A 27,858-nucleotide genomic window follows, 5' to 3' on the forward strand; every position below is an offset into this window, starting at 1 on the left:
ACCCCGTAGGGGGTGGGGCCGTGGGGGCCTGCCACCTTCACCCCCCCGCCCGAGCTACGTACGCCCCACAAACCTGAGGCCGCCAGGGGTAGGGTAGGGCGGGGCGGGGCTGGGTAAGCAGCTTCTAGCGTTAGTGGTGGCGGGGGCCGGATGCGCGCGTGCGGTGCTCGAGGCGGAGGGGAGGGGGCGGGGAGGGCGAGAGGAGGGGCTGTTAGGCTCCGTACGCACCAGCTGGAGAGCGCGCGCCGGGGCGGAGGGGGCAGGAGGCGTGTCGAGCAGCGTGGAGGAAGTTGTGGTAGGGGTGGGGAGGACGAGGCGAAGGGGAGAGAGGGTAGGCAGTTAAGGCGAGGCGAGAGCAGCAGGGGGTGAACTGCCGTTAAGGAAGGAAGCTGGAGAAGAGTGCGAGCGTAGCGGGGAAGAAAGGAGAAAGCAATAGGTTGGGGAATGTGAATCACAGGTGCAGGGGCAGGCACTAGGACCGGGCGTCGGGAAGATGCGGCTTTGGGGCGGCTGGGGCGCGCGCTTGCTTGGAGGTGACGCGGCGGTGGCGGAGGTCTTTGGCCAGGACGAAGCACTGAAGGGAGAGGAGACTCGGCTACCTTTGGCCTCGGCTCGCCTCTCCCTGCTCCCTTTCCTGCCCCCACTCCCTCCTACTGCCCGAGGGTTGTGCCCTGGTCCAGGGTCGCCCAGTCTCCCTTCGGACCCCAGGGCACCTTCTCCGCCCCACCGCGCATCCCTGCGCACCCCTGCGCGCCAAGGCCGGTTGGTGGAGGCCGTGGGGGGCCCCGGCCGCTGATTGGCTACAGCGGGCGCGGGGCGGGGCAGGTGGGAGACGCTCGACCTCCGCGGGCCTGGCCGTCTTTCCCGCCATGTCGTTCTCGGAGAGCGGGAGGTGCTCGGTTCCCCTGCGCCGCCGGCTGGGCACCCCTGTCCCGCTCGCTCGGCCGGCATTTCCCGCCTTCACTCACGGGGGCGGTTGGGGAGAGGGTGAGGTCGACGAGGAGGAGGGATGTGACCAAGTGGCCCGCGACCTGCGGGCGGAGTTCTCGGCTGGGGCGTCGTCGGAGCCCAGAAAGGGCTCGCTGCTCCCTCGGGACGGGGACGGGTCTCCGGTCCTGCCCGATAAGCGCAATGGCATCTTCTCAGCGGAGGCAGGCGGCCGGGCCCGGGCTCGGCGGTGGCCGGTTCAGGTCCTCTCGATTCTGTGTTCGCTGCTGTTCGCCATCCTCCTCGCCTTCCTCCTGGCCATCGCCTACCTGATCGTGAAAGGTACTGTAGCTACGGCCATGAAAGTCTGAATAGGTTAGTAAAGTTGAGCCTGGACGTGGCTCGTGCCTTCATCACCCCCCTCCCCGTCAAAGGCCGGCAGGATGGTAGCCGCTTTCACCTACGAGTCTTCATCTGCACCTTTATTTGTTCTTGCCCTTTTGTCTTCTCTCGTATTAAAGGTCCAAGGCCCTGGTCCATCATCAGAAGACCTCTTTTAAGAAAGGGTCTTGATTAAATGGGTACTCCTAAAGAAACAGTATCAGTGTCAGCGAACACTTGGGGTGAAATATTGGCAAAATGCAGAAAAAACATCATTAAAAGGAGAGGGTGAAAAGTGTGTGTTCAATTAAAATAGGCTATACATGTTCAAAGATTTTAATCCACAAATGGTTAAAGATGTGCTATCCTCTGATTCCTCTGTACATTCTCAGAATTCCTGGAGGACAAAGAGTTCCATCTCACAGCCCAAATTTCAACTTTTATAGATAAAATATTTAGCGCCTCTCTGTTTTGTATGGGGTTTGCAACCTAGTGTAGTGGTAAAGCTCTAGTGCAGGAGCCACACTCTGTTCTTTCTCTGATTAATAGTTTTATATTCCTGTGTCTGAGGTTCAAACATCAGCTAGATTGGAATTAAAAGAGATGTGCCTTGAAAGGCTGTCCAAAGTTTATACGGAAGTATTATATGGTTGAATATTTTATATTACAATAGAAAGAATCAGATCTGAGTTTAAATCTCATTTCTCACTCGTGTGTGACCTTGGCCAAATTATTGAAAAAAAATTCAAACGAAAAGAACTACCTTAGTTTGTTGTATGAAGAGCCCCCAAAACATTGCCACTCAAGTATTACTTTCACCTCACTAAATAGAATTAAATCTGTTTAACTCCAGTTTTTATTTTTCCTCATTGCTTCCAAGCTCTTAGTGGGCTGCAGAAGGCTTTTAACAGCTTACCATGCTGCTTTTCATACAGGAGTCAGATTGCCAAGTTAATGTGCAAGTTTACCTCTTCATAAAATGGCATTGGTCGTAAATTGTCACTGTTAAATATTTGGGTGCCAATGTTTCATTCCTCTCTGTCAGTTCCCTCCCCTTTTTTTTCACTGCAACTCTGAGAGCGTTTTGTCTTGTAGGTAGGTTCTCTTTTGCTCTGACAGATTACCTTGTATCATAAAGTCACCAAACCTGTTAAGTGGCAGTCCATTGCAGAAGACATGGATTCCTGCTTATTTTGGAGAATGAAGAAAGGAATTGAACTCAAAACCTAGTATGTCCTGTAATTTGCATTACAGAAAATGCCTTCACACAACAACCTTAGGGGAAAAAATTGTCATTTTATATATATGGCAGTTGACTCATATAGACAGCTTGTTTACTTAGTGAAGGTCACATAGCTAGTAAGTGGAATTAGAATTTGAACCCAGTTGCTGCTGACTCCACAGCACTTTGTACAACTCTACAATGTTTTCCCAGCCTTTTAGCTACTCTTCAAATTATAAAATCATCTTTTTTACCCAAGCACCTGTTTGTATTTACAGAATTGCATGCTGAGAATTTGAAGAAAGAAGCTGATGTAGACACTGGGCTTTTAGGTATGGATTTAATTGTCACTGGATTTGGTTTTGAGCTCACTTTTTTTTTTTCCAAATCATGTTTAAACTCTACAAAATTTTGGATATAATACTTAGTATATTCCCTTGTGTATTTGATTCCGTCTGGATCTTTTTCATTTATATCTGTGCTTGGTAAATTTTATTAGATTTTGTTTTATTTATGTATGGCAGGTGTGGGTGGGTATACTGATGACTAGGAAAAAGTCAGACTTCTATAGAATGCCTGTAAAATGCTATAGTTTATAAGTTTCTAGTAAAAAATTCAAGGGTTATTTATCTTATTTATTTCTCTCTGCTAAAATGATTTGAACAGTTCAGAACTTTACCTGTCCGGCATTTTTTACTTCTGTTTGCTATAATTTATTTGATTGATCCTTCTAAATTGGGGGAAAAAAGTTTGAGATCCTATCCGGCGTGTCACCCTTCCCCCAGTCTTAGCTAAACTACACATTCTACCTCTTCAAGGCTAATGCCGTCATGATGATACAAAGTTTAGTCTAACTGATTTTGCACAACGGGAAACCTTTATCTTCAAATCGCAGACAAATTAGTTTGCTAGATATCCCTTGAAAACTTGTCTACGCTCTTATCAACTTCTTGCACGAGAAAACATATACTTTTTACTCATTCTATCAGTGTATGTAGTTATACTGTTTCATCTCTAAAAGACAGCCAAGATTATGAAGTTTTTTATTGCATTTGTTGATCTGTCAACTCTTAATGCCGTGGAAACAGTCTTATGAACAAGGCATGAATTCTAACTTGCTATTTAAAAGTTGGCAAGATTTCACATTTATGAAAAGAGTGAGTAGCATCTGTCATCTGCAGGAATGGCTTGTTCAATATCAAAAGGAATATAATAGGGCTTTGTCATTGCCCTACTTTCTTTTCCACTGCCAGGTAAATAGTTTGGTATTGCTTTTAGGTGTGCTTCGTAGATACTTACTACACTAACAGCAAATGGGAAGATCGTTAAGTCTTTGCTTGTGACGTGAATTCACTTTCAAGATTCAGGAACAATCTCAGGAGTTAGGAGAAACTACTGTGTCTTTATGGCAAAAAAACACTGTAAACATTAGTATGGCAAAACAAAGATCCTTATTTTGATCCAGTGTTCCCCTGGTCAAATGGAGAATATATTCAACATCACCTAATGGACGAATTCAGTTTCCTGAGGATTAATTTTAAAGTAAGCATAGTTATGTTTATAGCAAATATACATTATAACATGTGATAGAGAATACTCTTCTCTAGCAAGAGAATAAGATTCTTCAAAATCTATTTCAGAGAATCAGTGATTGAGATGATTAAACTGTTATAAGGTTGAGGTGACTGAGGTAACACTTGCCCTTCACTGTTCTAAGCTGGTATTCTCTCCTGTTTGGGAGAAAAATACAAGTAAATCTCTTTCCCAAATAATGTTTTGAATTGACTCCCAGCCTCTGGTTAAAAAGGCTGACGGTTGAAAAGACAGGCCTGTTAGTTGTTCTATCAAACCTTGACTTGCCTCCAACTCAGCCCTGATTTGATTAACTTAAATATCAAGAAAGATTGCTCTGAAATTATGTCCTTACCTTTTTACAATTAATATAAAAGTTTTCACATGAAGAAACAATCCAGAGTCTTCAATAAAAACTGCTGTTGAAGTCATCCATTATATACAGAAAAAGAGGAATGCAGCCTTTTATCAGTGGTAATGATTTTGTTGTGTTTCATTGTATTTATTTTGCCTTGTTTACTAGGAACCTCATAGCTAAATGTAATGTTTGACTGTCTTATATATTACTTTTTGTTTTTTGGCATGATAATTATTGTATGTACATGTTATTATCTCTATATTTCAATGATTCATGTTTCAATTTTATTGCAAACTGCCTCAATTCTTTGAAATTAGGTTGGTTTTTAGAAACAACGTGAGCACAGTAACTACTCTATCATGAAAGAATTCTCTTTCTAGATGGATTGCACACTGCAAATTTTTTTATTGCAGTTTAATCCTAGTCCAAGGTTGACATAATTCAGTAAGAGCAGATTATAGCAGTGATTTTCATTTTGGTTTGTGTAAGAATCACCTAGATTTTGTTTTAGAAAGCACCTCTAGATTTTTAGCCCAGAGTGGGTCTCAAGAATCTTGCAGGTGATTCTGTTGCACCACAGTTTGAGAAATACTTTTGCAGGCCCAGAATCTCTTTTTTCTTCCTGAGGAAGATTTGCCCTGAGCTAACGTCTCTGCCAGTCTTCCTCTATTTTGTATGTGGGTCACCACCACAGCATGGCTGCCGGCATGTGGTGTAGGTCTGTGGCCAGGAACTGAACCTGGGCTGCCAAAGCAGAGTGCACTGAACTTAACCACTAGGCCGTGGGGCTGATGCCTCAGAATCTCATTTTTTTAAAAATTTATTCAAGGGTAAAGTTCTTGAGAGTGGACTAACAAGAAATAATATATAAACCCAAATGCCTGTTAAGAAACCTAACTTCCAAAGGAGCTGAGACACTTCCATTCTCTTGTCATTTTGTGATTCTGAAAGAAATCTTCATGGGAAGCCCTGTTTATGGTTTAAAAAAAAAAAGGGTTCATGATGAGCGTAGTATTAGTGCATTTGGGAGGTTAATTGATCCTAATGGCTAATAAGATTAGACTATCATAGTCTTCATCTTTACTAATGAGGTAGTCCAGCCAGGAAAGTGTGATTGATAATATTAGCTGGTTTTGGAATTCATCTCCACTGATCTCCCCTGGGTGGCTTTGAAGTCACACTGCAGAGTTCTTAGGGCTTGTATTTCATAATTGTCCTGCAAACCATCCGCTACTGTAAGCCTATTTTACAGGGAAATTATTTAGTTAAAAGCACATTCTAGTTATTCCTCCGTAAGGTTATTCTCAGGCCAAATTGATTATACACTAATCATGTACAACATTAAGTTCTTTCATTTTGCACATTGGCTTTTGCATGTGTCACATTTTTCTGAGTTTTATCACATTTCACACGGTTCTATTTCCAATTTTTGCATTTTTTCCCCTAGTCTTAATATATGGTATAATAAAATGACCGTTTATTTGAGGCAAACCTGCAGTAAATACATAAGAAGAAATTGCCTTTAGCAGAAAATACTTAATTTAAGAGTATTGTTATCAAATTTAATGTAGGGCAGTACTTTTATATAAATGTTGTAAATAGTCAGTGCAATACAGAAAATGTAATGAGCCTTTATGGGGTTCCTTCAGTGTCTAAAAAGCTTTTGAACTTGCTCTTTGTTGCCTGTCATTCCTTGACATCTATTAGTAAACAGTTAACGTTAAGTCCCTCTTTTGGCTAGGACCTGATTGCCAGCGTCTTGCAGTGTCAAGGGCTTTTTTCATTTTTGGGCTCCCCATTTAGTTCCTGTTTTATGATTGAGATGTTTCCAGGCTTCTGCACATCTACAGAGAAGAGATGACTGACATATATTGAGTTCAATCAGAGTTGAAGCCAGCTCATTTGAAGAGTCATCAGTTATTTCTTTACTACTGCAGAGTGATAAATGGGACTTTCTACCATCATAATTTCATGATGTAGAATGTTAGAAACCTGGTAGAAATTTCCAAGACAAAGGGTGTGTTGGTAAGTGAACTGTTCTCTTAGAAAGGTGCAAGTTGAGAACAACTCACTCAGTTTCTAATGTTAGTGAAAAAATGGTTGAAACCCTGAACTTGAACTTTCTAATGAACATATGAACATTGTAATTTGAGCCCACAGTCTATTAAGGAAATGATACACTGCTATCTGCAACTGGGTGAGGTCACTCAAGTATTTCATTTAAAAATTCACAAATATTACCCTGTTCTGTAGCACAGTATTTGTAAAATTGTGTATATTGCTTATTCATATGAGTAAAAGAACAATGACTAAGGCCAAAAGAAGAGAAAAACAAAATCCCAAAATGACTGAAAGGATACAACCAAAATGTTAGTGTATCTGGGTTTTGGAATTATGTTTCTTCTTTTTTTTAATCTTTTTTATTGCAACTCTCAATGAGAAAAACCTTGTTTAAGGAAAAGCACAAAATTCAGTTTAGAAAAGTGTAAATAACATGTTCAACAATTAATAATAATACTATTGAACTTTTGTAGTATACCAGAAACTAATCTTTTACATGTGTAATTACACCTAACATTCCCAAGTATCCTGCATCCGTCAATATAAATTATTTCCCTCTAAACCAAAACATAGGACAGTGTATATTAGAATTTTTATGCCATGAGATAGTTTAGGTGCATACCAAGGCAGAAACACTATGGGTTAGTGGCAGGAATTGTTGTTATGCAGCTAAATTATTAGTCATAAAATCATTACAGATCTTCTGTTAACACATAAATGCAGTAATGAGAATCACACATTGGGACCTCTAAATCTCAAGAAGTTAGTTGGTAATTGTTGGTGTAATACTGCTTAGCCCAACTTTGGTGGTCTGGAGAGATGTTTCTTATGCTAATGAGGTCAAACTTTACCTGGCATCAGAATCACCTGGAAGACTTGTTAAAACTCATTTTCACCTGGTCTAGAGTTTCTGATTCAGTAGGTATGGGATGGAGTCCAAGAATTTGCATTTCTAATAAGTTTTTAGGTAGTGCTGATGCTGCTAGTGCATGAGAACCAAACCTGACATATCAAAAAAAAAACCCTGGAGATTTTTTTTTTTAATTTACAAAATTTCAGACCCTATACTAATCTACTTAATCAAAGTTAAAATCACTTAATTGGCTGCATGCTTTAAAGCTCCGTATACTGTCAGGGTCCATTGGCTCCCTCCGCCCGCCCCCTTTTTTTTTTGTTGAGGAAGATTCATCCTGAGCTAACATCTATTGCCAACCTTCCTCTTTTTTACCTGAGGAAGATTTGTCCTGAGCTAACATCTGTGCCAGTCTTTCTCTGTTTTGTATGTGGGTTACTGTCACAGCATGGCCGCCAATGAATGGTGTAGGTCCACACCCAGGAACTGAACCTGGGCCACTGAAGCAGAGCACACCAAACTTAACTAGGCCATGGGACCAGCCTCACTGAACCCTTTTTTAATTTTCTTCAGTGGTTCTATTTGTAAGAATTATTTTGTGACTTTTGTCCTTTCTTAGGGGATCTTCCAAGGAACAAAGAGAAAATCAAGTTAATACTTTTGAAAGCATAAAGCTTATTTGATCTTGAAATTACCCTATTGGTCTTTTAGACTCTTTTATAAATTTAAGGTACATTATGGGATTTTAGTGATCTTATTTTCCTATATCTTGAAACATTTTGCTATTTCATTATATTAGGAATCATTTTAATATTATTCATCTATTCTCAACTATACTAAAAAGAATAAAATAATTATGATAGAATCCTCTAGAGCAGAGGTCAGCAAACTATGATCCACAGGCCAAATCTGACCTGCTACCTGTTATTGTAAATTGTTGTATCATAGCATAGCTTTGCCCATTGCTTTATATATTGTCTATGACTGCTTTCATGCTGCAATGGCACAATTGAGTAGTTGTGACAGAGACCTTATGGCAAGCAAAACTGAAAATATTTACTATCTGGCTCTTTTCAGAAAAATATAGTATTCTCATCCAGTTAGTCATTCAACAGGAAGGACTTGAGGCAAAAACACAAACCGTCCCCTTTTTGCTAAAAGGACGTATGACAGTATTTTTCATCTTTTATGTCTGTGGGCCCTAATTTATTTGATATTGTTTGTAAGTGGACAAATACTAAAGGGAGGTGTGTATACAAAGGTGATTGGAAAGAAATGGAAAAAAATCATTGGATCATTCAAATTGTCTATAAATCTAAAAACAAAAATTTTATGTTTCTTTTTTAAATTTTTTTTATGTTTCATTTCGTGTTTTGCAAATTATGGAGCAAAGAAGATAGGTTCTCTCTTTACCAAAATGATAAACCATGAAAGGTTTAAAAAATTCCTTCAAGCATTGTGTTTTGATAATGCAAGTACAAAAAAAAGCAACACTCACGATAAGCTGTAACGAATTAAAGATGTACCTGAAAGCTGGAATCAGTGTTTACAAGGTGGTTATGTTCCAGATTCATGCATGAAGTTAGGAAGCGATTATTTGCATTTAGAGGACATGCTCATTTCAAGTGTCTGTGTCTTTAAAACCAGGGAAATTCAGAATAAAAATTTGGGTTCACTCTATTTATATTTTAAAATTTCTAACCAGTTTTTTTTCACTTTTTTTATTTTTCTGTAAATTGTTCATCAGATAACTTAAAAATAAGGAAAAGTTGTGTTGCACCCAGAAGATAGTGTTAACTCTTTTCCCTATTATACTGAAGATTACAAGATTCAGAGGAGGATATAGGTGTAACATGATTTGCCTTGAGTTAATTGTTTAAAGATGAGTGATGGGTATATGGGATTTCATTGTACTCTTCCCTCTACTTTTGTAAGGATATTTGAAATTGTCTGTAATAAAAAAGCTTTTTTAAAGTTTCCCATAAGAATCTGATGATTTCCAACATGGCTGGAAACTACTGACGTTATTTATTTTTCTAGTTTCAGTCGCTTTGCTTGTCATAATGTGCCCTGGTTCCACTTTTCTTACCTTTTTCAGCAAGACTGGGAGTGGAATTACTGAATTATAGGTGGATGGGCAGTTGGTGGAGACCTTTGCCAGTGGAGCTGTTATGCACCCACTGTGTTCAGGTGGCACCGGCAGGGGAGGAACAACCCCTTTCCTCTGCTCCTGCTCTTGGAGATAATAAGTGTGAAGATTCAAGGCTGTCTAGCTTTCTGACTTAACCTGTAGAGAGACACATTGCTCGAGGGATTTGAAGACTTGAGCTATCAATGGAATGTGGTTTAGTTTATTGAGAATACTAAATTATTTAAAAAGCTGTCATCCTCCTAAGTTAGAAAACTATAGAATCTGATAAGTTTGCAAACATTTGTTTACATAAACGTGTAAAAATTGTTGATTAGTTTTATGCATGAGTACTTCCAAGCTTTTATTAGTAGCCAGCTGGTTATAGATTTTACAGCTTTTAAAATTACCTAAATGTTAAATTAATTTTCACTTTTAATTTTATAAATTAATTATATAAGTAATATAGTCTCACTAGGGGAAAAAAGTTCCAACATTTAAAGCAAAGTGTCCCACTAATCTACTTGTATTATATTTTCACATCTTTTTCTATTCATTTATATACATGATAATTTACAATATGTGGTTTTGTCACTATTGCAGAAAAAGCATAATTGGCATCATGGATGTTCTGCAGCTTTATTAAAATGTCTTAGAGTTCATTCTGTGCCAGTATACATAGATCTGCCTCAATCTTTTTCACTACTGCATTGTATTTCATAGTCTACCAGTTTATTTAAATGTTTCACGTGTCAGAAGCTCTAAAATGGGACTTGGTAATTATCAATGTACTGTTGCATTTAGTCCCATTGTTTACGTATGGCAGGAATAAGTTTTATGAAGAATGTGTACTTGATACATGACAGTGTTTAATAAGAAACCTCTCCCATTGTGGCAACATGGGAGGTTTTTTGGTTTTGTTTTGTTTTTTCTGATTGTTTCTTCGTATGTGTGCAAACTACTGCCTCCAGATCTCTGCCTTCGTAAAACTTCTGAAATTGCTAAATAAAATTTAAAATATTTGGAACATATAGTAATCTTTGCTGGAAGCTTTTATATAAATACAGAAAGCTGCCAGCATATTTTTAGAAAAGTAACTACACTTTGAAACCAAAATCACATATTTTGAAGAATGAACCCAAATAGAATATACCATTAGATAAGTGAGTATAAAACTCCAGCAAAGGGATTGGCATGGGGATTTTTCACCTACCCCCATCTTTGCTAGGTGAAAATATTGAGTCCAAGAGGCTTCACTTGATGGAAGAGATGAACTTCCATTGTTTTCATCAACTGATGAAAACTGAACTGTAGTGAAAAAGGATGTATGTATGTGTGTATTTTAAAGGCCTGTATCCTTTGATACAGCAGTTCTTCCTCCAGAAATTTGTTATAGATATCCTAGTACAACTGCATAGTTTAGTACAAGAATGTTACTTGTAGCACTGTTTTTAATAGTGAAAAGCTGGAATAATAAAAATATGCAGGAATTATGGCTCTATGTACTGACATGAAAGGTCTCCAACATTGTTATGTGAAAAAAAAAGCAAAGTGCAGGACAATTTTTCTGGTGAAAATCCCTTTCAATGGTAAATAAACTGAGAAAATATATATATACTGTTCATTGCTTGTACATAACTAGCTCCATACGTCTATCTACATTGCTTAGATAGCTATAATTTTTAGAAAATATGCACACAGAACTCATAACTGATTGCTTTTAGGAGTAGAGTTGTGGAAGGACGACTTTAACTTAATTTTTATACGCTTTTGTACTTCTTAAAAATTATGTTAACTCTTAGTAAAATAGCTTTACAAAACATTGATTGTCAAATTTTTAGCTTCAGGATTCTGGAGACACGGACTTGTTACAAATTTAGTTGTTGGCAGTTGCCAGCTTCTGTGGCTTTTCTGCTTGTTCATAAACGAATTGAGTAATTTTCAGAAGCATAAGCATTTGTAGACCACAATACTGCAGTGTACTTTTTTAGCCCTGTCAGTGTGACCTTGCTTTTATCAGTGATGTAACTATTCAACAGTTGAAAATGAATATAAAATAATTAAAATGCTCAAGGTGAGGCAAACAGATTATGGAATAGTAGTTACTTCTGGAAACTCAAGAATATTCTTGTCTTAAATTTGGTAAACTGTTTATTAAAGTACCTGAGTGAAAAAGCTTGATGGGCTTTCGAGAGCCTCACATTTAGTTATTTTTTAATGTTATTTTGTGTCTTTCTCACTTTTTTTGATATTTAAAAGTTTCCATTATTCCACAGCAGTTCTCAAACAGAAACTTGATTTTTAATAAATAACAGCTATTTGGCAGTATAGCCACCTTTAAGTTGTTGTATACTAAGAAATCTTATAATTTCTGTTTTGATCCTTTATCTCACTGGGTTGTCAGGAGGGTTGTACTTCAGTCTCTACTAAGGTTCTGTCTACCCAGTCCCAGGTGGGGTTAGCGTTCTAGATGCTGACACTGTGCCAGGGTATTGGGATGGGGTGCAATCTAGTCCTCAACACATTTGCTGAAATGAGTTACCTCTGAAACATCTTGCATTCTGCTCAGGATGGCCTTTCAGATGTAGTACCTTCCAGCCACGTGACTAGCTGCTGTTTCTGTGCCCTGCTTAGGGCAGAGGCATTTGGAAGCTTGGCTCTAGGCCCACCTGCCAAGATACTGTACAGCTATGATCCCTCTCTGGTGTTGTGTGGCCTCTTCTGCATGGCTCTGCCAGGAAGCCCCAGCAGCAGTAGTCCCACCCTGTATACACACACAAGTGCAAACGTACACACACAACACACTTTTTTCAAACCAGGGGAATCTTTCTTGCCTGTAGGGAAAGCCCTCATTCTCTTTCTCCCTGTTCTACACAAACATTTTATCTGTACCCCAATCAACTTAATTGTCCTTAGTGTCTATTCAAGGCATTTTGTGTTTATCTATCCTCCTGTTTCTATCTTTTCTAGTTCCCCTAATTATTTTGCAACATAAAAACCAAAGAGATGCTTGGGCTATTTCTCATTTCTTCTTTGCCACATCCTTCTTCTGGGACAGGAAACACAGAGTCTGTTATCTCTTTAAAAGGGGGTAAGGAAAAGGGAAATATCAGGAGAAAAAATTAGGTTAATCTTTCAAAAATACTTTGCTGCAGTTTTTCTTAATGCTCAATTGCCCTGAGATTGTCTTTTAGCAGTTTTATCAGTCTGTTACCAGCTTTCAGATGGTTTGAAAACAGTCCAATCACGTATTTCTTACCTGCTTCTTGCTAAAATAAAGGCACCTGTGGTTGTGCATTTTGTGCGGCTGGGAAATATGGTAATTCTTAGGTCATTCTCCACTGTGGGGTCCTCAGCCTTTCCTTCCTCCCTGTACTACTGAGGCTTGGGGCACACACTCATCAGTAGTGGTGGCTTAGTGAACTGTCTTAATGAGGCAGTTTGAATGCGTATCTAAAAACCTTCAAATTAATTTATTTGCTCTGTTGTCACTTTGTTTATTTCCCCTATTCTTCCACATTTCAACCCTTTCCCCTTTTCTTGAGTCCCGTATAGAACTATGCTTTTGACTTGATTTCTTTGAGAAAATGCAGTTCCAATCTGACCAGAAATAAAATCTAGCATCCCAGTCCATTTATAAATTGAGAATTAACTTTTGTTCATATACTTAGCTAGGTTAAAGAATCAGATTGGAGGGCCGGCCCCATGGCCAAGTGGTTAAAGTTCCTCATACTCCACTTTGGCGACCTGGATTCGCGAGTTCAAATCCTGGGCGTGGACCTACTCCACTCGTCAGCCATGCTGTGGAGGCATCCCACATACAGAGTCGAAGAAGATTGGCACAGATGTCAGTTCAGGGCGAATCTTCCTCACCCAAAAGAGAAAATAATGAGATTAGGTTTAAAACGTTTGTAGGAAAGCTGTAAAGAATAGACACTTTAAAGTTGATTCATGTGTCAAAAGTGCATGGTATGGTGCCAGCTCCAGTGGCATGGTGGTGAAGTTCAGCGTACTCCACTTTGGCATCCTGGTTCAGTTCCCAGTCGTGGACCTACACTGCTCTGTTAGTGGCCATGCTGTGCTGGCAGCCCACATAACTAAAAAATAGAGAAAGATTGGCGTGGATGTTAGCTAAGGGCAAATCTTCCTCAGCAAAAAAAAAAGCATGGTATGGAAAGAAAGGAATCACTTAGTACTAAGTAATGAAAGTCAGCAAGCTCTGATTCACAAAGGTAAATGAAAAATGTGAAGATGTTTTTAATAGTGAGGTGTTTTAACCATTTTTCTATAGTTGAATTTTATAAAACTGAAGAATTATATTCTTACGTTTAATTTGTACTCTTTTCACATATTAAATTATAATTGATTTGAAGTATTCGTTGATATGACTTCTCGTTGTGCTTTAGTATTTTATGCTTCTACATAGGATAGCTTGTACTAAGCTCAAATCTCCTATCATTTGCATATAATTCAGGAGATCAGAAATACACATGATCTTTTTTGAAGATGACAATACTGGTTCAATTTAAATTGCTTTGATGTTAATAATTCAGGTTTTTCCCCCTCTTCCCATTAAGGATTCTGGACGCTACTTATAATATCCCTAACTGCCGGATTCTCCTGCTGCAGCTTTTCTTGGATGGTGACTTACTTTGATTCTTTTGAACCAGGAATGTTTCCTCCTACTCCTCTTTCACCTGCCAGGTTCAAGTAAGTATTCCTGTTTCCTCTTGTTTATTTTTTAACCCATCCCAGCTCTGTCGAAAATAGTAAAATAGAAGCAAGAGGCTGCTTATTTGTAAGATAATATGTTGAGACCCGAGACCGCAGTCTTTAATCTGTAAAATACCAAATGACACAAGGTTTTCAGCTTGGCTTAGCCTTTAGATAAATGGAAAATATTTAAAATTCCATGTGTAGATAATGCAATGGTTTTTTAAAAATTTGAAATTCAAGAAATGATCTAAGAAGTAATTTGTTCTTTTGGGATGGAATTTCATTTAAAACAGTTTATGAAGGTTACTTTAATATCAGCAATGTGGAAGTTTCACAAGATTCATGTATAAATGGTCAGACTTTATTACAGCTTAATAATTGGATTGGATTTTTCCTCAGATTTAAATTTTTGTGATAATTAGCAAGGATTTATGGCACCAAGTCTATATGTCTAGCATAGATTTGATGCATTTCATAGTGGAACAATAATAATTTCTTTGGTCTGTATTTTCTGTGTTTCAAAGAGTTTCAGAAGTTCAGTAGGTTGTATCCTAATCTAGGAAAGGTAAGGTTTTAAATATAAATTTCCATATAGAGCGTCTACCTCTGGTGTCTTCTACAAACTGGGGGGAAAGAATGAAGAGTAGAAAATAAATTATTAAAGATCTGTGTATTCTCAGAGTGTTATAGTTGTTACTGTTGTTATTACTACCAGCTCCAGCTTAGTTCATGGACAGCTTGTAGAGATAAAATAAGAAAATCTATTTGAGGGACTCTATAAATATGCAGTTTAATACTAATGATAGTTATTAATAATCATTGTTACAACTGGCCTCCATTATTAGTAAACTCATAAAATTTTCTGTCTTATAAATATATCTTTAAAAATTTTGGCTTCACTTCAAATGAAAGGTGTGTGTCCAAATCATATACTTGCCAATAAATTTTGTGTGTGTATTTGAGGTGGATAATGATTAATTAATAATCCAATTGACCAAATTATACTTAACAATGCAGTACTGTCCCATAGTTTACATGGCTGCCATTCAGTTGGAAAGTTTATTTTGCTAAGTGATAGAGTGTTCAGCTCAAATTTATATTGTTGCTCCCTGTTGACATCAATTACTTTAACACGGGGTATGAGTCTAATATGGATAATATACTGAGACTCCTTTCATAAATCACAAAAAAACTTAATCTCATTTGTTTCTTTTACTTATTTATATCTCACCTCTCCCCTGAATTCCAGCCCTACATTTCCAGCTGTTTAGTAGATCTTGCAACCTGAAGTTTAGAAAGCATCTTGCACTTAGAATTATTAAAACTCTTGTCTGTCTTAAAGACATCAGTATCCACCCACTTATCAAGGATTGAAACTCTTATTCACTATATTTATCCCTTCACCAAGTCCAGTCATTTCTGCCTTTTGAAATGTTAGTGGAGTATTTTGTCTTTGCACCCCCAGTGTTTTTGTCCTATTTAGGGCCTTGGCCAGCATACTTGACTCCCTGGTCTCCCCTACTCCAAGCTGTCACTCTTCTGATTTGTCCAGTATATTGTTACCTTTCTAGAAATAGATCTTAGTCACAGCTTTCCCTTGTTTGAAAGTCTTCAGTGGCTTTCCCACTGCCTTAAAAATAAAGTCCCAATTCCCAAGTACAGCATAGCAATCCTTCCCCAAGTGACCCTGCTCTGCTTTTCCAACTTTACCTTCAGCTATTTTTCCAAAGCACCCTATACTGTAGCCACATATCAGATTACCTTGGCATCCCCCAAATAAACTACATACTTCAAAAAAAATTATTATTTTTTTGGTGAGGAAGCTTGTCCCTTAGCTAACATCTGTTGCCAATCTTCCTCTTTTTTGCTTGAGGAAGATTGTCACTGAGCTAACATCTGTGCCAGTCTTCCTCTATTTCGTATCAGGGATGCTGTCACAGCATGCTTGATGAACTGTGCGCAGGTGTGTGCCCAGGATCCAAACCTGTGAACCGTGGGCCGCCGAAGTGGAACCTGCAAACTTAACCACTGTGCCACCATGCTGCACCCTAAACTGCATACTTTTGAGATGCCACGACTTTACCCTTGCTGCTGTTCTCTCTTCCTGGAATGTCACTTTCCCTCTCAGCTTCTCTTCCACCGCTGCCAGAATTCATAAGCGTCATAGATGTTAGAAACTTTTGGAATTTTCTAGAGAAAAGCATTTCAATGTTCTCTTAAAGATCTGGAATTCTGAAGGCATTTAACTAATTTAAAAATTAGCTTTGGATGGCTGGCCCCTTAACGGAGTGGTTAAGTTTGCACAATCTGCTTTGGTGGCCCAGGGTTTCGCCAGTTCGAATCCTGGGTGTGGACGTGGCACCGCTCGTCAAGCCATGCTGAGGCGGTGTCCCATCTGCCACAACTAGAAGGACACACAACTGAATATACACAACTATGTACCGGGGGGCTTTGGCAAGAAAAAAGGAAATAAAATCTTTAAAAAAAAAAAAATTACCTTTGCATTATTTTAAGCTGGAAGCAGTAGTGGTGGATTTTCAATGTGTTTATTAGTCATTCAGTTTTATCATGAGATAGTGTCAGATCAGAAACTTAGATTACATATTTGTTTATACAGCCTTAAAAATACAATTTTGAAATATATACATTATATTGCGTGTATATTTGAATTCCTTTCAATATGTAGATAGGGATAAGTTAATTTTACATATGATAAATCAGCTATTAAATATCTCATGGAATCAAACTATAATTTAAAATTGTATGTTAATAGAAGCACAGTCCAAAAGAGACATATAATAAATATAGTGATAGTTGATCACATATTAACAGAAACCACCGACCAAAAAAAGGCATTTTGTATAGTGGTAATTGATGAAATTGAGTTTTATAGTGAAAACTCTGCCCTCTAGTGCTTGTAGAAAATAATGCAATTACTTCAAGAGATAATCAGAAAAAGTATATTCTCTCTGTCACCAGTAGAGTGAGTGCTTATACGGGGAAACAACTTCTCTACCTTTTGAAAAAGCTGAAGTCTTTTCAGACTTTATTTTCTTAGAAATCAGGTTGATGTATTTTATTAATTTGTAGCATCAGACTTTCATAAAAGTATCTTTGTAACAATTTATATACTCTTCTTACCTAAAGTAAAGCATGATGTTAATACAAATATTTTTCGGGGCTCGCCCCGTGGCCGAGTGGTTAGGTTCTCGCGCTCCTCTGTAGGCGGCCCAGTGTTTTGTTGGTTCGAGTCCTGGGTGCGGACATGGCGCACTGCTCATCGAGCCACGCTGAGGCAGCGTCCCACATGCCACAGCTGGGAGGACCCACAGCTAAGAATGTACCACTATGTACCGGGGGGCTTTGGGGAGAAAAAGGAAAAAATAAAATCTTTAAAAAATATATATATATTTTTCCTGATTTTATGAAAGTAATACAAGTTTTGTTGAAAATTCAAAAAGAAAAATAATCAAAAAAGCCATAATTAGAGAAAGTGACTGCCAATGTTTTAATGTATATTTTTCCATTCTTTGCACATTTGAAAAATTAAAATTAAGATCACAATATACATGTTGTTTTGTAATCCATTTTTTATTATTATATTGGAACATTTTTCCGTTCAGTATTTCTTTTGACTTTTCAATGTTTTGAATACCAGTCATTATATATGACCAATCATTGTCTCAATTTAGTTTTTAAAAGGGAAATCTAATATAAATGGTAGCTGGATTCTAAAATAATTTATCAAACAGGGATCTGTTTAACTATTTAGAAACTAAAGAAAGGCAAGATAATTAAAACATCATAAAATGAAAGACTTTCTAAGATTAGGATTGTTATTAAAAATATTCCCTGTTTCCAGCTCCATGACTATCAAACATAGAGTAAAATAATCCTGTCTAATTGGTGTCTTAAAAAAATCTTTTGCTCTCTTTTGCAGCCTTAAACACATGGGCTTTATTTTTTTTAGCAAACTAATTAGTGGAAGTGGAAAACAAATTAAAAAGACCATGTTTACTATAGCTATCAATTAGTTGTGTTTCCCTAGAAACGTATAAACTCCTTGAGGGAATAAAAAAGTAAGCTTTATTGATGGTTAGTAAATATTAGATGAAACATTTAATGAAATTAGAATTTGGATCAATAATTCATTAGAGGAGTTAAAATTTTTTTCATACTTATTCTTCTATATTTGTTAGCTATTATCTTAGTTTAGGCTGCTATAACAAAGTGTCATAAACTAGGTGGCTTATAAACAACAGAAATTTATATCTTTTCCAGTTCTAGAGACTGGAAGTCCAAGATCAGGGTGCCAGCATGGTCAGGTTCTGGTGTGGGCTGTCTTCTGGGTTGCACATGGCCTTCTTCTCATTGTTTCCTCACGAGGCAGAGCAGAGAGAGGAAGCAAGCTCTTTGTGACTCTTGTAAGGGCGCTAATCCCATTCATGAGGGCTCAACTCTCAGACTTCGTCTAATACTTATTACCTCCCAAAGGCCCCACCTCCTAGTACCATCACACTGCAGGGTAAGGTTTCGACATATGAATTGGGAAGCGGGGAAGGGGGGTCGACACAAACATAATCCATAACAGCTATAGCTTAGAAACTTTCACTTTTAAATAAGCACAAGACCTTTAAGAAATACAAGATAGTTAAATAACTTTGCAAAGTATATTTTCAGACAGGTACTTAATGGACTTCAAAAGGCATATTTTTAAGAAAAGTGGTCATGCTGACTTACTTTGCAAACTTTGCTGAGTTAAAAGGTATACTGCAATGTCATATATACAAACTTCTCTGTTGGGAAGCAGTCATTTTTTTGGTGTTTTTGGATCAATTACACTTTTAAATTATTGTCTTAGTTATTTCTGAAAATCTGTTATAGTGTTAAAGAACAAGAGGCAGAGGCAGTAATTTTAGATTCGTTGTAGTATCTATGTAGGCATTCCCCACTTCTCATTAGTTTTCCTTCTTCATTCATTGGGTCTTGTCACTGATTTCCAAACAGGCAAATACAGTCATGCACCACATGACAATATTTCAGTCAACAACGGACTGCATATATGATTGTGCTCCCATAAGGTTAGTACCATATGGCCTAGATGCGTAATAGGCTATACCATCTAGGTTTGTATAAGTACACTCTGTGATATTTGTACAACCACAAAATCACCTAATGACATTTCTTAGGACATTTCCCTGTTGTTGAGCGACACATGACTGTATAACGGTGTGTTTGTAATTATTATTTCACATTGTGATGATCTGCTTTAATTATAGTTTCCAGGAATTAATGTATCTAAGTATAAGAGAACTCAGAGATTGAAAGAATCGTGGAGTTCTTTCTAGGCTGGGCTGGTGGCAGCACCAGAAGTTTCATTTACATCCTCCTGATAGGAGAGGAAGTTAGGTACGGATAGGAGATGTGCCTTGAAGCTGTGTTTTTCCTAACAAGTACATCTTTTTAACAAATATTTTAGGATTGCTAACGATGCTTTAGAGGTTCCTATTAAAGATTATGGGGGAACTAAGTCCCTGCTGAGTCCTCTTTAGGTTGTCATTCATCTGGGTGATCCAGTTTTTAACAGAGAAACTGAGTCCCAGGGAATTTAAGAAACTTTCACAAAGTGAAATAATTTGCATGTAGCGTAGCTAGCATGTGACTCTACATTTATTGTTTTTGTTTGCCCTGCCAGCTAGCCCACCTCTTCTGCCTTATGAGATGAATCAACAGGAGGAATTTCACTAATTGAAACAGTATCACTGTGAGCTTTTGCTGTGTGACAGTTTTGCCCTCACAGTATTGTTAAATCCAATCAAAATCTGCTCTTAACATCTTACTGTCTTTGTTCTCTCCTTCATTGTTTTCTCCCAGTGACCAGTGTTCTGCACTTGAGACTGCAGGCCACCTTTCACATTACCTGTGCACAAGCCCCATCTAGTGGAGCAGTGATGTAGCTGCAGGTTTATAGTTGTTCAGCATGCTAAAAAAGAAACCACTCTGATTATAATAGATCCTGCCGGGGATAGAAATGTTATTTTTTTATAGCCTTGAAATAAATTTAGTGGAAAAATGATAGTGTAAGGGGGTCTAACAAAAAGCACAGTGTAGAAAACTCATTAATTTGGTAATTCAGTCAAAATATTTAGTAACAGTGATATGAAAAATAGTGAAATGTCATTAAATTTGTCTACCTTATAGTACTTTTATGTAGAGTCAGAGGTCAAGGGCCAATATTCTTCAAGTTAAGGGCGTTACTTCATTACACTCAATGGTGATAATCACAAAAGTCTTATTGCTGGCACTAGAAAATGTTCATTTTTTAGATCAATGTTCAAATTTAACGGTATATACTCCTATAACCTTCAAGCCAAGAAGTTAACTTTGTAGGGATAGCACCATTATTTTGCACTGGAAATATGCACGGAGACTTACTTCCAAGGAGGAAACATCAGTGTTTGTATTTAAAGTTACTGAGGGTAGGCTAACTGCTATAGAAATCAAGTGTTACACGAAATTTCAGATTTTTTTTTTTTTTAAGATTTTATTTTTTCTTTTTTCTCCCCAAAGCCCCCCGGTACATAGTTGTATATTCTTCCTTGTGAGTCCTTCTAGTTGTGGCATGTGGGACGCTGCCTCAGCGTGGTTTGATGAGCAGTGCCATATCCGCGCCCAGGATTCGAACCAACAAAACACTGGGCCGCCTGCAGCGGAGCACGAGAACTTAACCACTCGGCCACGGGGCCAGCCCCCGAAATTTCAAATTTTAACATGCTGGTCAAAGGTTATATAAAAGTAAGATTTTCTGGTGCATTAGATATCTGAATCCAAATCCTGGATTTTTGAATCACTTTTTGAAAAACTGATTTTAATTTTTCTCTTGTTGAGATATATTATAGCATGTCTTGCAGTCACAGTGTGGTAGATTTTGGAGAATGTCTCAGTTCTTCATAAATCCTCTGTTAACTTCTGTCCTAAGAGGCTTACCATCTTGAACCTTACAGCTGAAGATGAGTCTTTTTGAGAATAGAATGAATTATTTTAAAAATAAATTATCTCAGCCTTGAGCACAATTCTGCATTCAGTTTAATGACTTCAAATATCTGTTTGTTATAGGAATATTTGTTAAAAAACAACATCATTTTAAGTTTCCCTCAGTGTTTTTTTTTTTCTTTTCTTACGGTGAGGAACATTGGCCCTGAGCTAACATCCGTTGCCAATCTACCTCTTTTTGCTTGAGGAAGATTGTCTCTGAGCTAACATCTGTGCCAGTCTTGCTCTGTTTGTATGTGGGATGCTGCCACAGCATGGCTTGATGAGCAGTGTGTGGGTCTGTGTCTGGGATCTGAACCTGTGAACCCTGGGCCACCAAAGCAGAGCACGTGAGCTTAACCACTACAGCACTGGGCTGGCCCCCCCAAGATAGCTTTTAAAAGAGACCTAAGCTCGCAAAATCATCCCTCAAGTAGCTACTTTGAATTATCAGAAATTAAGCAAAAATATTACATTTTATTAACCTCGACTCTTTAGTTAGTGTTTGTACTTCCACATGCCTCTCAAATAATCACATCTGTACATTTCCTAGAATGAAGCAGATTAGAAGGCATAATGGGATGCCCATTTTATAGAGCTAAGAGCATAAATTCACTATTTTATATTGTTAGAGAAGTTTGAAATTTGGTATTTGCTTTTAAATGTATTATTGGTTGTGTTTATTGGCTTTTTCGATGTGGGGCTCATGGTCAAAATGCAGGGAAACTTTACAATTTTTGGTGTTATGTCTTGATTTCTAGGAATGTGCTAAGGTAAAGAGTGGTGTCTTCTTTTCTCCAGAGCCTGCTTAGAATACTATCTATAGAACTTGATTGGCAGTCTACAGTATTTCATAGTTATATACAACCCAGGTGCTGTTTGCTGCCTTCCTGATGCTGTTGGTCTTTTCTTGATCTGGATCACTCTTGGTTATCTACCTTCCCATTTCTTCTTCTACCACAAATGGTGTTTGATAAATACTAAGGCACTCAATCCCAAAAAACACATACTTTTAATTTAAATTTATTTCTGCACAGCCTTGCTTTTTAAAAAAAGTTGTATCACCTTACAATGCTATTTGGAATCTGCAAAGTAAATTAGAGATGAGAAGGAAAAGGAAACGACTGTTTTTTGTTTGTTACTTTTTGGTAAACTATTTCTGGTAACTTTGACAAACTAAAAACACATGATCTGATACTCTCGTGCATGTGTTATTACCTATGTAAAGTGATTTGGATATAATCAGAGGCCGAAATTGTTAAATTTCCATTACATTTATGGTAAATATGTGTTTGTTATTACTGTTGTAGGAGGGAAGCAGACAGTGAGTTAGAATATTTAATCCTGGAAAATTCAGGATTTAGGATTGGCATTGCTGTATTATAATATGCTTTTTCTATTCAACATTACATTTTTCTATGTTAATAAAAGGTTTTCTCGAACTTCTTGTTCTTCTTGACATTGGGGGCTTTCATTCTTGTGGGTTAAGATAATAGTACAAGGAGAATACATTCATACACTGCGTAACGTTTCAGTCAATGATGGACCACGTATACAATGGTGGTCCCTTAAGATTAGTACTATACAGCCTAGGTGTATGGTAGGCTATACCATCTAGGTTTGCTTAAGTACACTCTGTGATGTTTGCACGATGACAAAATCACCTAACGAATTTCTCACTTCTCAAAACTTATCCCTGTTATGCATGACTGTAGTAAAATCATAATAGAAAAGGAGTTACAGGTTCTTAATTTGGGCAGTAATATAAGTCTTGGAGGTCAAGAAAAGTGAGTAATTTAGCGTTTAAATTCGCAGTTTATTTTGCGAGCACACTAGATTTAACGTTGAGCACAATAAATTGACTCTACTACTCTTTCATACAGATTTTGGAGAGCTGCCTCTTTGTCAAATCAGATTCTTTATTGCCATGGACTAATGAAACAGATGTCAGATGGCTAATTGCAGTAGGAGAGAAAAGCTGTTCACAAAAGAGATAGATCAAGAACTTGGCGTTGATATTTGAGTATCATGAAGTTTCATTATCTAGGGACTGTTTGGAGCCGTTGGTTGCAATGCTGTCACTATTAATGACTATATTGATGGCACTGCACTGCAGTTTCTTGAAGTGAAGAAGAGTTAATATATATGCATCTCTTATAAAATATATTCCATTACTGTTCTGAATGGAGACTCAAATAGAGGTAACAAAATCCTGTAAGAAAGCATATTAACTATTCTTAGTTTCCTTGTTTTCATAATGTGATATCTAGTGGGGGTTTGCTTTGCACCTGTTTGCTGTGGCCTTTGCTTATGCTAATTCACAGTGTTACGCATGGGCTGCTAAAAAGGCACAGGTGTTCACATGCTTGGAACAGCACTGATAAGAAATACCTGAGAGAGAGCACTTGCCAGTTTTGTACTTGGAACCCTTTCTAAGTGAATTCAACAATCTTTGTAAATTGTAAGAGGTGGCCTGGTATATTAGAAAGGGCTTATAAGTCAGAATAGGTGGCTTTCAAATCCAGTCCACACCATATATTAGCAGAAGAACTTTTGAGCAAGTCAGTTAGTGTCTTTGAGCTCAGATGTGTGAAAGGGGAATAGATTAGTACCAACTAGCCCATCCTGTCTCCTACTGAGCCAGTCAGACATGGAAACAAATAGCCACTTGGTTCTTAATATAACTTCGTATTCTGTCAACCACCGAGAGCTTTCTGCTTAGAGCAAAATCAGTTGGCAATGAAGTTAGTCTTTTAAATTGTAGGAATTCTGTCATAAGAGTGTGTCTGAAATGTGGGAATATATGTGAAGGAAAGGAAATACAGGTATTAACATGGTATAGGAATGAAGGTTTCAAGAGAGTGGAATCCAGTATGTAGTACAGAGATTCAGTTCAGAGTCAACCAAGGCTGGAGTAAAAACAATAAATAATAATGAAACATGAAAAGAGACCTGCTTGAATCTGTCGGTCTCTCTCTTAAATAAACAAAGGCAATTATTTGAAACTTTTGGCAGGGCTTATTCAGTGCTTTATTTTGTGGTTCAAAAGTAAGAGTATAGTGACTTAAATTGCCAGAATCATTGAATTCATTTGAATCTTAAATTTTAAATGTATTTCTCTTTTTTTTTTGAGGAAGATTAGCCCTGAACTAACATCTGCCACCAATCCTCCTCTTTTTGCTGAGGAAGACTGGCCCTGAGCTAACATCTGTGCCCATCTTCCTCTACTTTATATGTGGGATGCTGCCACAGCATGGCTTGACAAGCAGTGCGTAGGTCCGCACCTGGGATCCGAACTGGCAGACCTCAGGCTGCCGACGGGGAACGTGCGAACTTAACGGCTGCACCACTGGGCCAGCCCCTAAATGTATCTCATTTCTGAAAAATGCAAATAATTAAGATACAATTCTTTCATGACATATTTATGTTACTATTAAATATCAATATAAGTATATTGATAGAAATTACATTTCCAGGCCACAAAAAAATTATAAAGGGAGAAGTGATTGTGAACTTGCAGGAAGAGAGTAATGCCAGGCAGAAGCATACACATACATGCACAAACCTATAGTTCCTCAGTCTCTTTCTCCCATCCATCTCCTGGGTCTGTGTATATGATGTTATTGTTTGTTTATTTGGATTTGAGATGGGTCTAGGTTTAGGTGTTTTGCTTAGAAGGAAGGGAGAGTTGAAGTAGAAGGTCAAAGGAATTTTTTAAAATCTCATCTGTAGCTGAGTTTTCTTTACTATATAGTGGCTAACATTTATTGATCTTTTGCTATATGCCAGACACCTGATCCTCATAACAACTTTATAAGGGCAGATTCTATTTTTATTTCCATTTTGGGAAATTGAGGCTCACAAAGGTCAAACAGTTTTTGTAGCTTTGTATCCCTTATAAGTGGCAAAGCTGACGCTCACACCTATCTCTAACTACAGAGCTTAAACTCTAAACCACTAACGGGAACCATGTAAGTACTTCATTGTGGGATTCTTTATTATTGGAAGGAATTTTTGGATCCAGAACAAAATAATACCCTTTTTATAATCTTTTAGGATGTGGAAGTAGTTCTATTAGAATGAGCTTTTCTTTATAACCATATTTTTTCCAATGTATTTTACTCTTACTGAACAATATTTCTCATTTATTTTCATTTTGATTTCATAATTGTATTGCAGTGGGAAACAACTTTATCTCAGCTTAATAAAATCCACATTTAGGAATCCTAACATTTACTTTAAGAAATATTCTGGTTTTGTCATTGAGTTCTCTGTGTATTTTTCTACTACTTATTTTTAAATGGTCCAATGGCCAGTCAGGTCTTATAATTTTGAATTAGTATGTTAAGTGATATCATCTGTTAATTTTCATTATATTTGTGGAGTCTCCTCGATTGACTTTTTGGGACTGAAATATTTATGTACTTATACTCCCTGCATCATTATTCCAGTCTAAGTACAGGTAATGTTGATCTATAATGTATTTTAATAGGTAGGAAAAAAACTACATAATCTCTTTCAAGTGTTTTTACTTATTCTGTCTCTGCTACTTTGAATAGTCATAGAAATTTAGAACTGGAAGGGACCTTAAGTTTGTCTGGTTGAGCCCTCCACTTGATAAACATGAAATCTTAAGTATGAGTTCACTTCTGGTTCTCTCCTTTTCCCTTTACACCACAATATCTCTTTTGTCTGCTGGTCCATTGCCACATCTTTGAAAACCTAGGTCAAAACTCATCATTAACGTATCTTGACCTTATTAACTGTATTGTTTGCTCTTTTCGCTTGTTTTATATACAGTTGACACAAAAGCATTTTGAACAAAGGGGTGTTTTAGGAAAATTAATCTGTACAGTGTGTTTAGGTATATGGAGAGAATGTGAGTGACTTGGAAAGAATTTCATCATGAATCAGTTTTCTTAGTCACATTCATATATGAAATAATAATTATAGCAACATCTCTAAAAATAGTCATGCTATGTTAAAAATTCTTTAAGCCTATTTCAGAATCCTTGTGAATTTTGAAATAGAATGGATGGTCTTCAAAGTTAAACATTTTCATTATATAGTGGTATGAGACTACGGGATTTGTTTTCTTGTGGGTTTTTTCCCCCCACCTTATGCAGTAGTGTGGTCCAGATTAGAAATCCATATGGCATGACAAAGAAAATCAGATGAGCTTGACAGGGCCACGTATTATCTACCCACATTTGTGGGTTTGGCAGTATTAATATTAAATAATGCTGAAGTTTTACTTATTCTGGATGTAAATTTTTCATTTTATTTCTGATTAAATTTCTCATATTAGAACTTATTCCATAGATTTCAGAAATGATAGTTATTTTGCTTTACTGATCTAATTACATAACAGAGAAAAGTGCTACCCCTGATCAGGCTTATCATTCTTCTGGGATTGGATCCTTTCCTTTTCCCTTCATGAAAGTATAGAAGAAACAATGAGCAAAAATTGTGTACACTCTACTCAACCCTCCCAAGCCCCTCACCCCTATATTACATTACCATTTGCCTAGCAGTGTGTGACTGCTTCACATTATGGAAATAAAAGGTCATGAATGCCTTGTAACAGTAAGAACCATTTTGGAATCATTACAGACTCCATGATAAAACTATGAATAAAACAATACACAACAGATACTTTGGACCAGTAGAATTTTTATTTTTACTTTGTGCAAGACCAGTAGTGCCTTGTCTTACACACATGTACAAATTAAAAAAGAATTTGTAATAGACCAAAAAGTACCTTCTGAGCCTCACATTGAGAGTGAGCCTATCAAGAATCTACAAACACTAGAATTGCAGGAATTAATCTAAAAATGTGACATTAGTCTTACTTTTTTTCTTAATATTCAGTAGAACTTGTGGGATTACAAAATAAAACCAAAGGACTAAAAAGAAGCTGCCTGAAGTCATCAATTCTTTTTACTCCATGTAAATATAATGACAGCTGTTTTGAAAATAAGCTGAATCTTGATTTCTCCTACACTGATAAATGAAAAACCATGATTAGGAATAAGAAGGAAGGAACTTGAAAAGAAATAATTATTTTATTTCTTCTGACTTAAAAATGGCTTGTTGGTAAAATGTAAAATTTCTATGCATTTATTTCCTTGCCTCTGCCCCCACTGCACCTCCCTCATACCTACGTTACAAAAACATAGATCTATTTCTGGATGCTGGAGTCTATTCCAATGTCTTTTTTAATTTCTGGTTCTGTTTCCTTTTTTAAAAATTAATTTGTTTTTACGTTATAATTTGATTTTTTCAAAGATTTTCCTTTGACACATTTACTGTTATGAGATGTGTCAGTTTCCCACCAAAATAATTCTGTTGAGCTACTACTAAGATCTCATTGAATTTACAAATTCTTTTCGAGGTAGTTGACATCTTTACAATGTTGAGTATTCCCAGATTATTGTAGGTACCAATCTTTATTCAGAGCCTCTTTTAATATCCTTCAGTGAAGTGTTTGTTTGTTTTTGCTGAGGAAGATTAGCTCTGAGCTAACGTCTGTGCCAATCTTCCTCCACTCTATACGTGGGTCGCCACCAGAGCATGGCCAGTGAATGGTGTAGGTCTGTGCCTGGAGT

General features: G+C 37.4%; 2 protein-coding genes across 2 annotated transcripts in view; one reads left to right on the forward strand and one right to left on the reverse strand.

Annotated features, from left to right (window-relative positions):
* Positions 1 to 189, reverse strand: part of PRPF40A (pre-mRNA processing factor 40 homolog A) — a 52,899-nt gene extending 52,710 nt beyond the window's left edge. The window contains exon 1 of the mRNA XM_046658275.1: positions 74 to 189. The gene's annotated coding sequence lies outside the window, so the exon portion shown is untranslated. The remainder of the gene's footprint in view (positions 1 to 73) is intronic.
* A 663-nt stretch (positions 190 to 852) lies between these two features.
* ARL6IP6 (ADP ribosylation factor like GTPase 6 interacting protein 6) overlaps positions 853 to 27,858 on the forward strand; it is a 35,097-nt gene continuing 8,091 nt past the window's right edge. The window contains exons 1-3 of the mRNA XM_046658276.1: positions 853 to 1,269; positions 2,809 to 2,862; positions 14,080 to 14,212. Coding sequence (XP_046514232.1) covers positions 870 to 1,269; positions 2,809 to 2,862; positions 14,080 to 14,212 — 587 coding nt within the window. The 5' untranslated portion in view covers positions 853 to 869. The remainder of the gene's footprint in view (positions 1,270 to 2,808; positions 2,863 to 14,079; positions 14,213 to 27,858) is intronic.

The sequence above is a fragment of the Equus quagga genome, chromosome 4 (genome assembly GCF_021613505.1).
Source record: "Equus quagga isolate Etosha38 chromosome 4, UCLA_HA_Equagga_1.0, whole genome shotgun sequence".
Taxonomy (NCBI): domain Eukaryota; kingdom Metazoa; phylum Chordata; class Mammalia; order Perissodactyla; family Equidae; genus Equus; species Equus quagga.